General features: G+C 40.4%; 1 protein-coding gene across 3 annotated transcripts in view; it reads left to right on the top strand.

The window, feature by feature from the left end:
* Positions 1-2,013: 2,013 nt before the first annotated feature.
* The window catches only part of LOC118390330 (gamma-aminobutyric acid receptor subunit beta-4-like), a 65,864-nt gene continuing 53,340 nt past the window's right edge, over positions 2,014-14,537 (top strand). The window contains exons 1-2 of one of the 3 annotated variants that reach the window (XM_035780781.2): positions 2,014-3,179; positions 4,672-4,766. In XM_035780781.2, the coding sequence (XP_035636674.1) occupies positions 3,100-3,179; positions 4,672-4,766 (175 nt within the window). In that variant the 5' untranslated portion in view covers positions 2,014-3,099. Of the gene's footprint in view, positions 3,180-4,230; positions 4,395-4,487; positions 4,594-4,671; positions 4,767-14,537 lie in introns of those variants that run through there. The other 2 variants (XM_035780782.2, XM_035780780.2) reach the window with 2 other exon arrangements.

The following is a 14,537-nucleotide window of genomic DNA, read 5'->3' as shown; positions in this document are numbered from 1 at the left end:
CATATACCAACACCTACACTAGTAAGCAACTAATAAATGTAATAGAACAATTGTTGAAAATGTTTGACATGTACAATTTTGAGATTCAACAACCAAAATGTGTGATATTTACAAAGTAAAAGGGTGTTGCCATCAATCCATTGCAGTGTTGCATTTCCAAACAGCAGGCTTGGCTGTGTTCATTGAGTCAGCAAAAAGAAGTGCCTTGGCTTCAGTGAGATGCAATTCTCTCTCTCGCTCTCTCTCCCTTTTTCTCTTTAAGAATGCATCTTAAGTTTGTCTTTTTACAATCATACAGGAAATTAATTCATTCAGTGAAATTATAACAAAAATACATATTCAACATCATGCTCTCTACAACACTGTATATTTGAATTAAATTATTCGTGCAACAAATATAATTAACTTTTAAAATGTAAATATAGAGGCAGAGAATAAAAGTGAATTAAATGTTTCCAGGCATATTGCCGTGGATTAAGGCTGTTTAAGTGTATAAAGGCTTGCTACTGATTAAGATCGGCGTCAGCTATTGACACGCCTGACGATGCGCTTGTCCACTGTTATAGATTAGCTGTTTTAACACTTTTTCTGCACAAATGTGTACTTTTTCATCACCAATTAAGTTCATGATACAGAGAAAGCCCAAATAGTTGCTGGTTTGACCTCAATATCAATCAGTCCAGCACCACTGACAGAGTGGCTGGCTCTCTAGCACAGACGATCAATACAAACTCTCCACTCTCAGTCACTCACTTTATTTGGATAGTCCAGATTGTTCGTCTGTAGATGCTCTACAGATGGTCATGGTATCAACAAACTATCTGTTGAGAAGCAACCGCTTGCTAAGGTTAAGGTTAGGATAAAGGTTAGCGTTAGTAGATAGTTGAAATGTCACTGAGAGTCTGTAGACGGTCTGTAGAGCATCTAGAGATGGACTATCCAAAGTGTTATCAAACTCTCTTCATACTTGGTGTGTACAGTAGTAAGTTACAGTAAGTTTGTTCTATTCTGTTTGTTCTATTTCAAAGCTTGCCAGATTGTGTTACACTATATTATTGTCATGATGAGGTGAGGCAGGGTGATTCAAAGTGTAGCCATAGCAGTAAGTTCAGTCCTCTCTAAAATACATGGGAGGCCAACTAAGTTAATTACTATGCAGTGGCAAAACAAGTTTGTCTCTGTTAAGACACTTACAAAGATAGCAAGACCGTGGTAAGGTTTGAAAACAAGCTGAGACAATATGGTGATTCAAACTGTAACCATAGCAGTGAGTTCAGTCTCTCTAAAATGCAGGGGAGGCTAAATACGTTTATTATTGTGCAGTGGGAAAACAAGTTTGCCTCTGTTAAAACACTGACAAAGAGAACACACATCATTCAAAAGGTATTCCAGGCCCATCACGTCACTGAACCCTAATTACATGTTAGCATTTGGAAGTATGGTTCGCACATGGGCCTATACATCCGAATGTCTGCTCCTCTGTCCGACAGATGATGCCACAGTAGTGGCAGTGGTTCTTTCAATGAGCTTTTGCACATAGCCTTCGAAACACCATAACTGCATCAGTGCTCCCGGGGTTGCTTAGCAACTGGATAGCACATAGATCCCTACAGAAAGCCTCCTCTTCTGTGTGAAACACATCTTGTCTGATTGTACCATGTGATGTGCATTTGAGTAATAATGTGATTATCATTCAAATAAATGCTTGAATAATGTTTTATGCTATTTAAGTTATTGATCTAATATGCTCAAGTGGCTGCAGCAGTGCCTGTATGTTCTTTATCTACTTACACAACTGTATGGATGTAATGTGAACTGCATTTAGCTGCATTTCAATTGTGTGTGTGTGTGTGTGTGTGTGTGTGTGTGTGTTTGTTGTCTTCGGTCAGTACCCTATGAGTGTTGATGTGTGTTCAAATAGGTTATGTGGTAAAGTGGTAATGCATGTAACGCACCGGAAGGTACTAGCAACATTCTAATGGGGTGCAGGGAGAATAGACTCATATGGCCATCATTTCACTTCATTCCATGGCGATTCAGTGCATGGATAGGCTGCCGTTGAAATTTCTCCTTAGATTTCAGATTTTTACCATTTCAATTAATATTAGCATTTTATACAATACATTAGGCTGAACTTATTTCCCACGAAATCTTGTACAAGGGAATTTCAACACTTGTTTTCACCGCAAATGCTCTTGTGGGTGTTCCTCAATCTTTGTCATGATTTGCTCAGTGCTTCGAGAAGAAGATGAACGAAACATGTAAGTTATTCAATCAAGAGATAAGGCTGGACAACGGCGACGACTGGGCATTTCACTTGGTTATCCTCTTTGACATAAAATACAATGTTGTGATACATACACTGGCGGATATATATGACGGGTCATCCATATTTCGCTGTGCCTAATTTTCCACCAGAAGGGTGATAGAGCCTGCTCTGACGTCTGCATCAGATATTGTCCATTGCATTTTTTTATGGACATTTTTTCCTCACTGACTTTGAGTTGAGAGAAGCAAATGTACATCATCATCAGCAACAAAAGGGGAATGAAGATTTATGTTTTATTTTTTTTACCCACGCCTCCCCTTTCACCCCCAAACATTTACAGCTAAAACAAATTCTTAAACACATCATAGCCTACATTGTGGAACAATCTCTAGCGCCGGAGCATCGCTGGAACCATGCCTCTTCTGCAGGTTTGGACTGGGAAATTGCAACTGCCAATTTAATCAACAAGACGCTGCTGTTCCTTATCAGACGTCTCTCAGTTTTTCTGGGCTTTTTCGTTTTTAAAGAAAAGGGCTTGTTATTACTTTTTGAAAGTCTTGTGTAGGCTGTAATGAGCAAGATGTCGGATCTTCTGGTGTTGGTTGAGGGGGTCTGTGACCTGCACGGATTTCCATAGCTTGGGAAAACAGCTTGGACCAATTACGAGGTTTAAACACGCATTTTGTATAAAGCCATTACATGACTAAATGTAATGTATCATATATTTTTTTTCAGCAATTTATTTGAATTGCTTTTTTAAACTTTCTTTTCACAATTTTCTTTGGACCACAAGCGGTTGGATTATTGAAACTATATAAGGATTTGTGGAAATGTTGGGTCCTCAAGAAGATAAATTATGTGGAATGTTCTCTGCTTTGGCGGCTCTGTCCTTCGTTTGCTTTGTTCAAAGGTAAGACAGCATTCTAAGATATTTCCATGAGAGCAAAAGCTTATCATAACCCTCAGAAGGCTATAGGAAGGAAATCAGATTTTGTCAGCACCGAAATTAAGGCGACATTACGACTCGTATTGCGTTTGCAATCTTGACACGAAACCATTTTCTGCGGCGCACGCGCCTGTGTGCGAGCAAGAGGCGCGCGTTCATGTTGTCTATTGTTAAACGCACTCCTATCCAAATTGTAAATAGCGGCTAATTGGCTGGGGCGAGTATCAATCATATTAAATACAATCAGACCGTACATACCCGATAATTAGTAACAATGCTGAGTCTATTAAATTAGCCATACCATTGATCAATCAGAACCAATAGCTTTTTAATGGATGTTAGCCAGAGGAATGGAGCCAAAGCCTCATCCATACTGTAATTTTAAGACGTTAACTATAGACGTATATCTGAGCAATGTACATGGAAAGAAAATCATAAATCCACCTAAATGCAAATGACCATGTCTTGATTCCACTCCCATCAACAACACCATGTCGCCTACCGACTACCGATTTATCCTTGATCAGCGGGATAAAATAAAACTCAAACGCCTGTCAGTCGTCTAAAGTAGGTCATCACTTCAACACGTATGATTTTGAATTTGATCAAACCTTTAATTCAACATTCACACTACTCTTCAAGTCTTCAGTCCTCTCCAGTGTTGCGTATTTTGAGCACCTGTAACCGCCTAGTGGAGATGGTGAAGTAGGCTTAGCAATAGAAGGACGATTTCTTGACTAATGTTTTGTCATGTCCAGTGTAAATGAAGACATACTGTTAGGCCAACAAAAATAATATATATTCACCACGTTCACATGGTATATTCCCCACTGGGCTACATTGCATTTAACCTACTGAGACTGACAACATTCGCTCGCTAATCAAACAGTCGTGGCCCCAAACTGGGTCTTCCATTTTGACATTTCAATTTCATTCTAGTGGCCTATCATGACAGGAAATAAACGGGGTGATCACTACGCTTCTCACGCTCCTACACGCATTGACACGTTCATCAGCTCATTGATTTCATACTTGTATGCCTCGTGAATTATGTGGTTAATTACATTGTCATTCAGTGTAAATAAGTAACATATCAATCAGGTATTTTATTTAATTACGGAATTTAAATACTTGTGTGTTTCTCAATGTCCCACTGACACATGCAATTAGATGTAAGAGGTGAGTCTTTAGCATGCCAGGTGTAGCCTAATTCAGATCACTTCAAGAAAGCAGGCTCCCAACCCCCACTAAAGCAGTGGTTGTCACCATAGACTTACCAATTAGAAATGTCAGAAATATTGAAATGTCATCTTTTAGGTTTGCTACTGAATATTGAGCAAGTTGAAGGCTACAAGTGTAATGTGAAACGTATTCAAAAGTAGGCTAACTGAGCTTCATGTTTAGTTTCAACTCATGGCTCCTGACAGGGTCTTGAAACTGTGATTTCTTTCCACAGCACCTCCACTGGACAAACCGGAATATCTGTGGCCAAGGCCACGGTGGACAAGTTGCTGAAGGGGTATGACATCCGTCTAAGGCCTGATTTTGGAGGTGTGTGAGATATATTGCACCTGTGCTATTGGTTGTTATTTTTTTCTGAACCCATTTGAATTGTTAGCCTTTTGGAACGCCAAAGGCAGAGGCTTTGAAGTGTCTGCTACCGTCTCATTTGCTCCGCGTCTGTTAACCACCACATATGGAAGATGGCTTTAGTTCTCTAGAAGTGGGGCGCATACAGAACCTGTCTAACACACGGTTTCTTGATGTGCAGCTGCATCGAAGGATTGTTAACCAAGGCTTATGCCAGTACACAAAGTCTTTAATAGAAAAAAACATGAAGCTTTTACCTACCAACGCAATTAATAGCGGGAACTTAGGCTAGTAGATTGGTATAATTGGAGAGAACATAATGGGTTGAACCACTAGAGTGGTGAGTTTTGAAAACAAGCTGAAGACAAGTGAGTCAGACTGTAGCCATAGCAGTGAGTTCAGTCCTCTCTAAAATGTAGGGCAGGCTAAATGCGTTTATTATTGTCCCGTTTGTCAGTGGTACTGGCAAAATACTGACAAAAAGAGAAAGTTGTATAAAATGAAAGCTCATTTGTGAGGTTTAAATGTTACTTCCATGGTAATAGGAAAGCAACAGCATTATCTTGAAATCTTTTGTATAACACCCTTACCATGTCACAACACAACTGATTGGCAAAAATGCATTAAGAAGGAAAGAAATTCCAGAAATTAACTTAACGAGGCACACCTGTTAATTAATTCATTCCATGTGACTACCTCATGAAGCTGGTTGAGAGAATGCCAAGAGTGTGCAAAGTGGTCATCAGGGCAAAGGGTGGCTACTTTGAAGAATCTCAAATATAAAATATATTTTGATTTGTTTAACACTTTTTTTTTTACATGATTTGTGTTATTTTCATAGTTTTGTTGTCTTCACTATTGTTGTACAATGTAGAACATAGTAAAAATAAAGAACCTTGAATGAGTACGTGTGTCAACTTTTGACTGGTACTATATATATATCATAGTACCTTAAAATACACATTTTAATCACTTACATGTTATCCCAAAAACATGTTATTTTTGCTTTAACATGAAAGCAGCCAATCGGTGTTGTTGTAAAAAGCACAGCAACATCCATGATCAGATACCTGAAACTTAAACAGGGTTTCAACAACAAAAACGGTTGTAAAACATAATTCAGCCATTTGTCTTTATTTGTTGTACTTTTCTCTCCTCTTTTTTTCTCTCTGTGGTTACTGTCAAGCTAGAATAGGGCTCCTTTGACAGAGATGTGCTATTGTGTATTTGGGATGTCATTCTCTCTCTCTCTCGCCGCCTTTGAATTATGCTTTGCTTAGCGGTCTACACTTGAAGTCACCATAAAAACATTGCATTAAGCTTTTTCTTGTCCAGCTCTCTCCTTGCTTTGCAGTTCTAGTCAGTTCCCATTGCTCCTCCACACTGCAGCACACTAAGTTGTTAGTCTGAGTGTCCCGGGCAGGCAGCGGCAGCGCCTCTTCCTCCAGCCACGGCTGCCTCAGGCCAGGGAGCTGTAGTCCATCACATCCTGATAACTCCATCATCAATCAGCCACTTCTCTCCTGACACAACTGCTGACCAACTTCAGCTCTGGAGAGCCAAAAGAACGAGGGAGGCCTTTTAATTGGTGCCCCATGCTGGACTCAGATATTTGAAGCTATTGTGCTGGAACCAGAATAGAGAACTGACCCAGAACGCTATACTTGTCGATGATAGAGCCTGTGGTTTAAATGGTTGAATCCTGGCTTGCCCAGGGTGCTGCCGTGGGAACCAGTTGATGTGTGGTGGCCTTATTGCTGGTAGATCCGCATGAAAATGCAGGCTGCACTCGCTCCACACAGCCCCCTTGTCCCCTCGCCTCTTCATTGATCTCTGAGCCAAACTGGAGCCCTAAAACAGTCAACACAATCCAACATCAGGCCTTCACACACTATCTCCCCACCCCCACCGCAACATCCACCTACCCCCACTACGAAGGGGGATCATATAAATTGGATTTCATTCTCTATGCTTTAGTTTAAGGACAAACTAGTCAACCTTTACTTTGTAGCGTGAATGACAACAAGGGCTACTGTGACTTTTCTCTAAGCGTATCTGTGTCTAATTTTGCAGTTTATTTACATATAGTCCAGTGTATGATCAGCGAGGTTAGCAAAATGTCAAGATAGTATGGTGAAACAATAAAGACAGCTTTTCCATCTCACTGCACTCTCCTCTGCTGTGTTTCTGTAATATTCAGTGTTGGGTTAGTTGGCGATGGTGAGGACTTGTTTCTTACCTCTTTTATTCCTTTCATGATTGTGTAGATTATACTGTACTGTCTGACTGAGAAATAGCCTGTGCTAAGCACTATCCGAACCACCCAGGTGCACTGTTGAATATGATTATGCATTGAGGTAACTAGACAGACAAACAAGGTAGGAAAAGAATACATCAATGTGCTTGATGTTGATGAGGAGGAGGAGGAGGAGGATGATGATGATAATGGGCTGGGCGATATGGCCAAAAATGAATATCATGGTATTTTTCCAATTTTTGAAGGTATGATGGTATTTGATGTTTTTGATTAATACAAGTTCTAAATTTGCTTTATGGGTAGGGCGTGACCCTAGGGTGGCAACACATACACTCTAAATTATTTCAATGGGTCTTTCTCCATTCTGATTGATTATACTGTTCAATTCAACTTCAGCCTAAAATAATTTCCTGCATTTCCATCAATTTCTGCATTTCTTGCACTCATTTGTGTTTCCTAGGGGACCCTATAATATTTGGCTACATTAAATCTTTATTCACATAGCCAACATATTCATGCTTTGCCTAATCTTCTTTGATTTCGAAAATACTGTTGCAGAAACAATATGCTGTATTAGCTAACTACAGTTGAAGTCGGAAGTTTACATACACACCAATTATTATTATTATTATTATTTAAAATCCGTTTTTCACAATTCCTGACATTTAATCCGAGTAAAACTTCCCTGTCTTAAATCAGTTCAGATCACCACTTTATTTTAAGAATGTGAATTGTCAGAATAATAGAGAGAATGATTTATTTAAACTTTTATTTATTTCATCGCATTCCCAGTGGGTCAGAAGTTTACATACACTCAATTAGTATTTGGTAGCATTGCCTTTAAATTGTTTAACTTGGGTCAAACGTTTCGTGTAGCCTTCCTTCCATTGCTCCCAATGATGAACCAGACTTGTGGAGGTCTACAATTCTTTGGCTGATTTCTTTTGATTTTTCCCATGATGTCAAGCAAATAGGCACTGAGTTTGAAGGTAGGCCTTGAAATACATCCACAGGTACACCTCCAATTGACTCAAATGATGTCAATTAGCCTATCAGAAGCTTCTAAAGCCATGACACAATTTTCTGGAATTTTCCAAGCTGTTTAAAGGCGGGGTTGAAAAATGAGGGGTTGAAACCTGAGTGTATGTAAACTTTGGACTTCAACTGTACGTTTGCACTGACTAACTAGCGATTAGCATTAGTGGCTAACATGATTTAGCTTAACTTGCTAAGAAAATACAAACTAGCTGTTTGCAGATGTAAGAAACACAAACTAATGTTGTAATTATAGAACGCTTGTGGATTTATATTAAGATACAATTGGAAACATTGTTGTAATCAACATTGTTGCATGTGCTGCATTGACCATGCAGACTGAACGAAAGTGTCTCGTGGTCAAGTAACAAAAAATGCAGAGAGTGGGACAGAGGGTGACAGAGGGTGGGACCAGGTCTGTGTGGAAAGCGGCAGAGAGAGAGAGAGAGAGATGTCAAGCAAATAGAGAGAGAGAGAGAGAGCGGAGAGGGATGACTCAAGTAGCGGAGTAAACTATAAAAATGGACATTACACAAGGCATATCACATTTACCAAACATTCAAATACTGTTAGAGAAGGTAAAGTAAAAACCAAACTGGTCCGTGCATCAATTCCGGTAATTAGTCAAATAATGTATACCGCCCAGCTCTATAATGGGTCATGGTGGTAAGGCCAGTGTTTGGTTTATACATGGCATTACATTCATTGTATTGTTATATTTCTGTAGAATCGTCTTGCTTTGGCCTTGGCTAATGCATCTTGACAATAGGAAAAATTATAAGAAAAAGATAAACACTCTCTCTCCTTATCTGTCAACGTTGAACCTCTCTTGTCTCTGTTCTTTCTTAGAGTAGGACCAAAGTAAAGTGCGTTTTCAATGTTTTGTTTATTTGGTGTTGTTTCAAGACTCTTCATTGTGTTTTTAAAAATGCAACCAAGTCAATGGGCTAGTTGTAGTCACTCAAAACTACACTGAGCAAGAATATAAACACAACATGCACAAAAAGCTTATTTCTCTAAATTTGTGTACACAAATTTGTTTACATACCTGTTAGTGAGCATTTCTCCTGCCAAGATTATCCATCCACCTGACAGGTGTGGCATATCAACAAGCTGACTAAACAGCATGATCATTACACAGGTGTAGCTTGTGTTGGGGACAATAAAAGGCCACTCTAAAATGTGCAGTCTTGTCACACAACACAATGCCACAGATGTCTCAAGTTTTGAGGGAGCTTGCAATTGGCATGCTGATTGCATGAAGGTCCACCAGAGCTGTTGGCAGAGAATTGATTGTTAATTGCTCTACCATAAGCTGCCTCCAACGTTGTTTTAGAGCATTTGGCAGTACGTTCAACCGGCATCACAACTGCAGACCATGTGTATTGTGTTGTGTGGGCGAGTGGTTTGCTGATGTCAACATTGTGAACAAATCAAATCAAAGTTTATTTGTCACGTGCGCCAAATACAACAGGTGTAGACATTACAGTGAAATGCTTACTTACCGGCTCTAATCAATGGTGCAAAAAAAAGGTGTGTGTGTGGGTAAGTAAAGAAGTAAAACAACAGTAAAAAGACATTTGAAAAAAGAGTAGCAAGGCTATATACAGACACCTGTTAGTCAGGCTTATTGAGGTAGTATATACATGTAGGTATCGTTAAAGTGACTGCATATATGATGAACGGACAGTAGCAGAAGCGTAAAAAGATGGGTTGGCGGGTGGTGGAACACAATGCAGATAGCCCGGTTAGCCAATGTGCGGGAGCACTGGTTGGTCGGGCCAATTTACGTAGTATGTAAATGAATGTATAGTTAGTGATTATGCATATAAGATAAACAGAGAGTAGCAGCAGTGTAAAAGAGGAGATGGGGGGAGGCACACAATGCAAATAGTCCGGGTAACCATTTGGTTACTTGTTCAGGAGTCTTATGGCTTGGGATAAAAACTGTTGGGAAGCCTTTTTGTCCTAGACTTGGCACTCCGGTACCGCTTGCCATGTGGTAGTAGAGAGACAGTCTATGACTGGGGTGGCTGGGGTCTTTGACAATTTTTAGGTCCTTCGTCTGACACCGCCTGTTGTAGAGGTCCTGGATGGCAGTGAGCTTTGCCCCAGTGATGTACTGGGCCGTACGCACTACGCTCTGAAGTGCCTTGCGGTCGGAGGCCAAGCAATTGCTGTACCAGGCAGTGATGCAACCGGTCAGGATGCTCTCGATGTTGCAGCTGTAGAACCTTTTGAGGATCTGAGGACCCATGCCAAATCTTTTTAGTTTCCTGAGGGGGAATAGGCTTTGTCGTGCCCTCTTCGCGACTGTCTTGGTGTGTTTGGACCAATCTAGTTTGTTGTTGATGTGGACACTAAGGAATTTAAATCTCTCAACCTGCTCCAGGCCATAAAGGCCTGATCGGTAGAGTGCTGCAGAGAGGGTTGTCCTTTTGGAAGGTTTTCCCATCTCCACAGAGGAACTGAATACTCTGGATACTTATGTAAATAAGGTCCGCCATATTTGACTTTTTTTTTTATACATTTGCAAAAAAAAAAAATGTTTCGCTTTGTTATGGAGTATTGTGTGTAGGTTGATAAGGAAACATTTTTCTTGAATCCGTTTTAGAGTAAGGCTGTACTGCAACAAAATGTGGAAAAGGCAATGGTGTTAAGTACTTAAGTAAAAATACTTTAAAATATTACTTAAGTAGTTTTTCTGAGTATCTGTACTTTATTTTACTATTGTTATTTTTGACGACTTTTACTCCATAACATTCCTAAAAACAATGATGTACTTTTTACTCCACCCATTTTCCCTGGCACCCAAAAGTACTTGTTGCATTTAATTAAATTTTTTAGCAGGACAGGGAAATGGTCCAATTCACACACTTCTCAATAGAACATCCCTGGTCATCCCTACAGCCTCTGATCTGTTGGACTCACTAAACACAAAATGCTTAATTTGTAAATGAGTGTGACCTTGGCGAGCCGTAAATTTACAAAAAAAGAAAATTGTGCTGTCTGGTTTGTTTAGTATAAAGAATGTGAAATGATTTATACTTTTACTTTTGGTAATTAAGTATATTTTTGCATTCATATTCACTGTTAATACTTAAGTATATTTAAACCCAAATACTTTTAGACTTTTACTCAAGTAGTAATTTGCTGCATGACTTTCACCTTTACTTGAGTCATTTTCAATATAGGGATCGTTACTTTTTCTCATATGACAATTGCGTAGTTTTTCCACCACTGGGAAAAGGAGAAGGGTCTAAATACTTTCCGACTGCACGGTGTAACATTTCCACCACTGGGAAAAGGAGAAGGGTCTGAATACTTTCCGACTGCACGGTGTAACATTTCCACCACTGGGAAAAGGAGAAGGGTCTGAATACTTTCCGACTGCACGGTGTAACATTTCCACCACTGGGAAAAGGAGAAGGGTCTGAATACTTTCCGACTGCACGGTGTAACATTTCCACCACTGGGAAAAGGAGAAGGGTCTGAATACTTTCCTGACTGTAACATTTCCACCACTGGGAAAAGGAGAAGGGTCTGAATACTTTCTGACTGCATTTCCACCACTGGGAAAAGGAGAAGGGTCTGAATACTTTCCGACTGGGAAAAGGAGAAGGGTCTGAATACGGTGTAACATTTCCACCACTGGGAAAAGGAGAAGGGACTGAATACTTTCCGCACTAACATTTCCACCACTGGGAAAAGGAGAAGGGACTGAATACTTTCCGACTGCACGGTGTAACATTTCCACCACTGGGAAAAGGAGAAGGGTCTGAATACTTTCCGACTGCACGGTGTAACATTTCCACCACTGGGAAAAGGAGAAGGGTCTGAATACTTTCCGACTGCACGGTGTAACATTTCCACCAATAAAAAATAAATGGAATCAGCTGTTGATTCCATTAAATGAATGACCTCCTATAAAGGCTTTATTTACAACTTCTTATCAGGTCAGCTGTTGACAACCTTGATTTTTACCAGATCGCGGTTTGTCATTTGGAGCCTTTCAACAAAGACAGCCCCAGGTTGCCCCACACATGGATGGTCTCATGACGAAGGAGTCCATTTACGGTCAGGTCATATAAAACATGGCCCAGTGTTTAATTAGCTAAATGAAAAAGGAAAGTTGTCTGGACACGCAACATGTCACACCCAAGGCTGTGATACACTAAGGGTTTTTGTGGCAAGGGAATTTCTCCCCTTTAGATTTTTCTTTGTGATGACAATGGGGAGAGAAAGATGTGGTGTGATTTCAGCAGTAAGTAATATGTTGCACTTGAATTTGTTGTAATTGCAACGATGTGAGAACACATCACCATCCCTCTGTCACTGCAGGGACAGCGCTGGGAGCATGTGGTCAGTACTAAAGCACCTCCCGCATGAACACAGGCACGGTCACGCACGCACACACACACAGCACTAACAGTCTTAATCTATCCCTTTTCATCCCCATCTTAGTCATCAATACCCTCTCTTTCCCTCTCTCAGATAAATACACACATGCATACACGCTCCCACATACACACTCCTGACCACTCCGGCGCAAGGACCCTCCGATTTTTCCTGTTTACTACTAGCCACCTAGCAATTTTATGAAGATGGCTTTAGCTAGCCTAGATAGGTTCTCAACCTTGAAACTAGCTACGAAGAAGCCATTTCAGACTATTAATCTAGTTAGAGTAGCTAGCTTGTCTATCTTAGTTATTAGCATGCCTGCTGTCCAGTTTGGTAGACTTTTAAAAAACAACAAATAACTAAATGTACTGAATAAGACTCACATTGCTTTCAATCTTTTATTTCAATCTTTTATCCAATCTTTTATCCAGATTTTAGTAGAGATGTAGAGAAGCATATGACCTTTTCCACATTTTGTTACGTTACAGCCTTTATTATAAAATTTATTAAAAAAATACAAGTCCTCAAATCCTCAGCAATCTACACACAATAATGAGATTGTTTTTGCAAGTTGATTAAAATTAAAAAACAGATACCTTATTCACATAAGTATTCAGACCCTTTGCTATGAGACTCGAAATTGAGCTCAGGTGCCTCCTGTTTCCATTGATCATCCTAAAGATATTTCTAGAACTTGATTGGTGTCCACCTGTGGTAAATTCAATTGATTGGACATTATTTGGAAAGGCACACACCTATCTATATAAGGTCCCACAGTTGACAGTGCAGGTCAGAGCAAAAACCAAGCCATGAGGTCGAAGGAATTGCCCGTAGAGCTCCGAGACAGGATTGTTTCGAAGCACAGATCTGAGGAAGGGTACCAAAATATTTCTGCAGCATTGAAGGTCTCCAAGAACACAGTGGCCTCCATCATTCTTAAATTAAAGAAGTTTGGAACCACCAAGACTCTTCCTAGAACTGGCAGCCCGGCCAAACTGACCAATCGGGGAAGAAGGGCCTTGGTCAGGGAGGTGACCAATAATCTGATAGTCACTCTGACAGAGCTCTAGAGTTCCTCTGTGGAGATGGGAGAACCTTCCAGAAGGACAACCACCTCTGCAGCACCCTACCAATCAGGTCTTTATGGTAGAAGGGCCAGACAGACGCCATTCCTCAGTAAAAGGCACATAACAGCCCACCTGGAGTTTGTCAAAAGGGACCTAAAGACTCTCAGACAATGAGAAACAAGATTCTCTGGTCTGATGAAACCAAGATTGAACTCTTTGGCCTGAATGCCAAGCGTCATGTCTGGAAGAAACCTGACACCATCCCTACGGTGAAGCATGGTGGTGGAGGCATTATCTTAAGGGATGTTTTTCGGCGGCAGGGACTGGGAGACGAGTCAGAACCGAGGTAAAGATGAACACGGAGCAAAGTACAGAGAGATCCTTGATGAAACCTGCTTCAGAGCGCTCAGGACCTCAGACTGGGGCAAAGGTTCACCTTCCAACAGGACAATGACTCTAAACACACAGCCAGGGCAACGCAGGTGTGGCTTTGGGACAAGTCTCTGAATGTCCTTGAGTGGCCCAACCAGAGCCTGGACATGAACCCAGTCGAACATCTCTGAAGAGACCTGAAAATAGCTGTACAGAAACGCTCCCAATCCAACCTGACAGAGCTTGAGAGGATCTGCAGAGAAGAATGGAAGAAACTCCCCAAAAACGGGTGTGCCAAGCTTGTAGCGTCCTACCCAAGAAGACTCCAGCCTGTAATCGCTGCCAAAGTTGCTTCAACATAGTACTGAGTAAAATGTCTGAATACTAATGTAAATGGTAATAATTATATACATATATCTTTTTTTTTGAGAACCACCAGTCATGAGGATACAAACAGATCAAGTGGTATGCTTAGATGTGCAGCAAAATAGACATATTTCTTTTTATATAGAATTAAGTAGAATCATTATGACTCTAGATTACAGGAAAAAGCTGTTTCGGGTGTTTGAAAAATGGTAAATTCTCCAACTACCCTCCAAC

The sequence above is a fragment of the Oncorhynchus keta genome, chromosome 11 (assembly GCF_023373465.1).
Source record: "Oncorhynchus keta strain PuntledgeMale-10-30-2019 chromosome 11, Oket_V2, whole genome shotgun sequence".
In the NCBI taxonomy this organism is placed as follows: Eukaryota; Metazoa; Chordata; class Actinopteri; order Salmoniformes; family Salmonidae; genus Oncorhynchus; species Oncorhynchus keta.
This window is presented reverse-complemented; position numbering and strand designations above follow the sequence as displayed.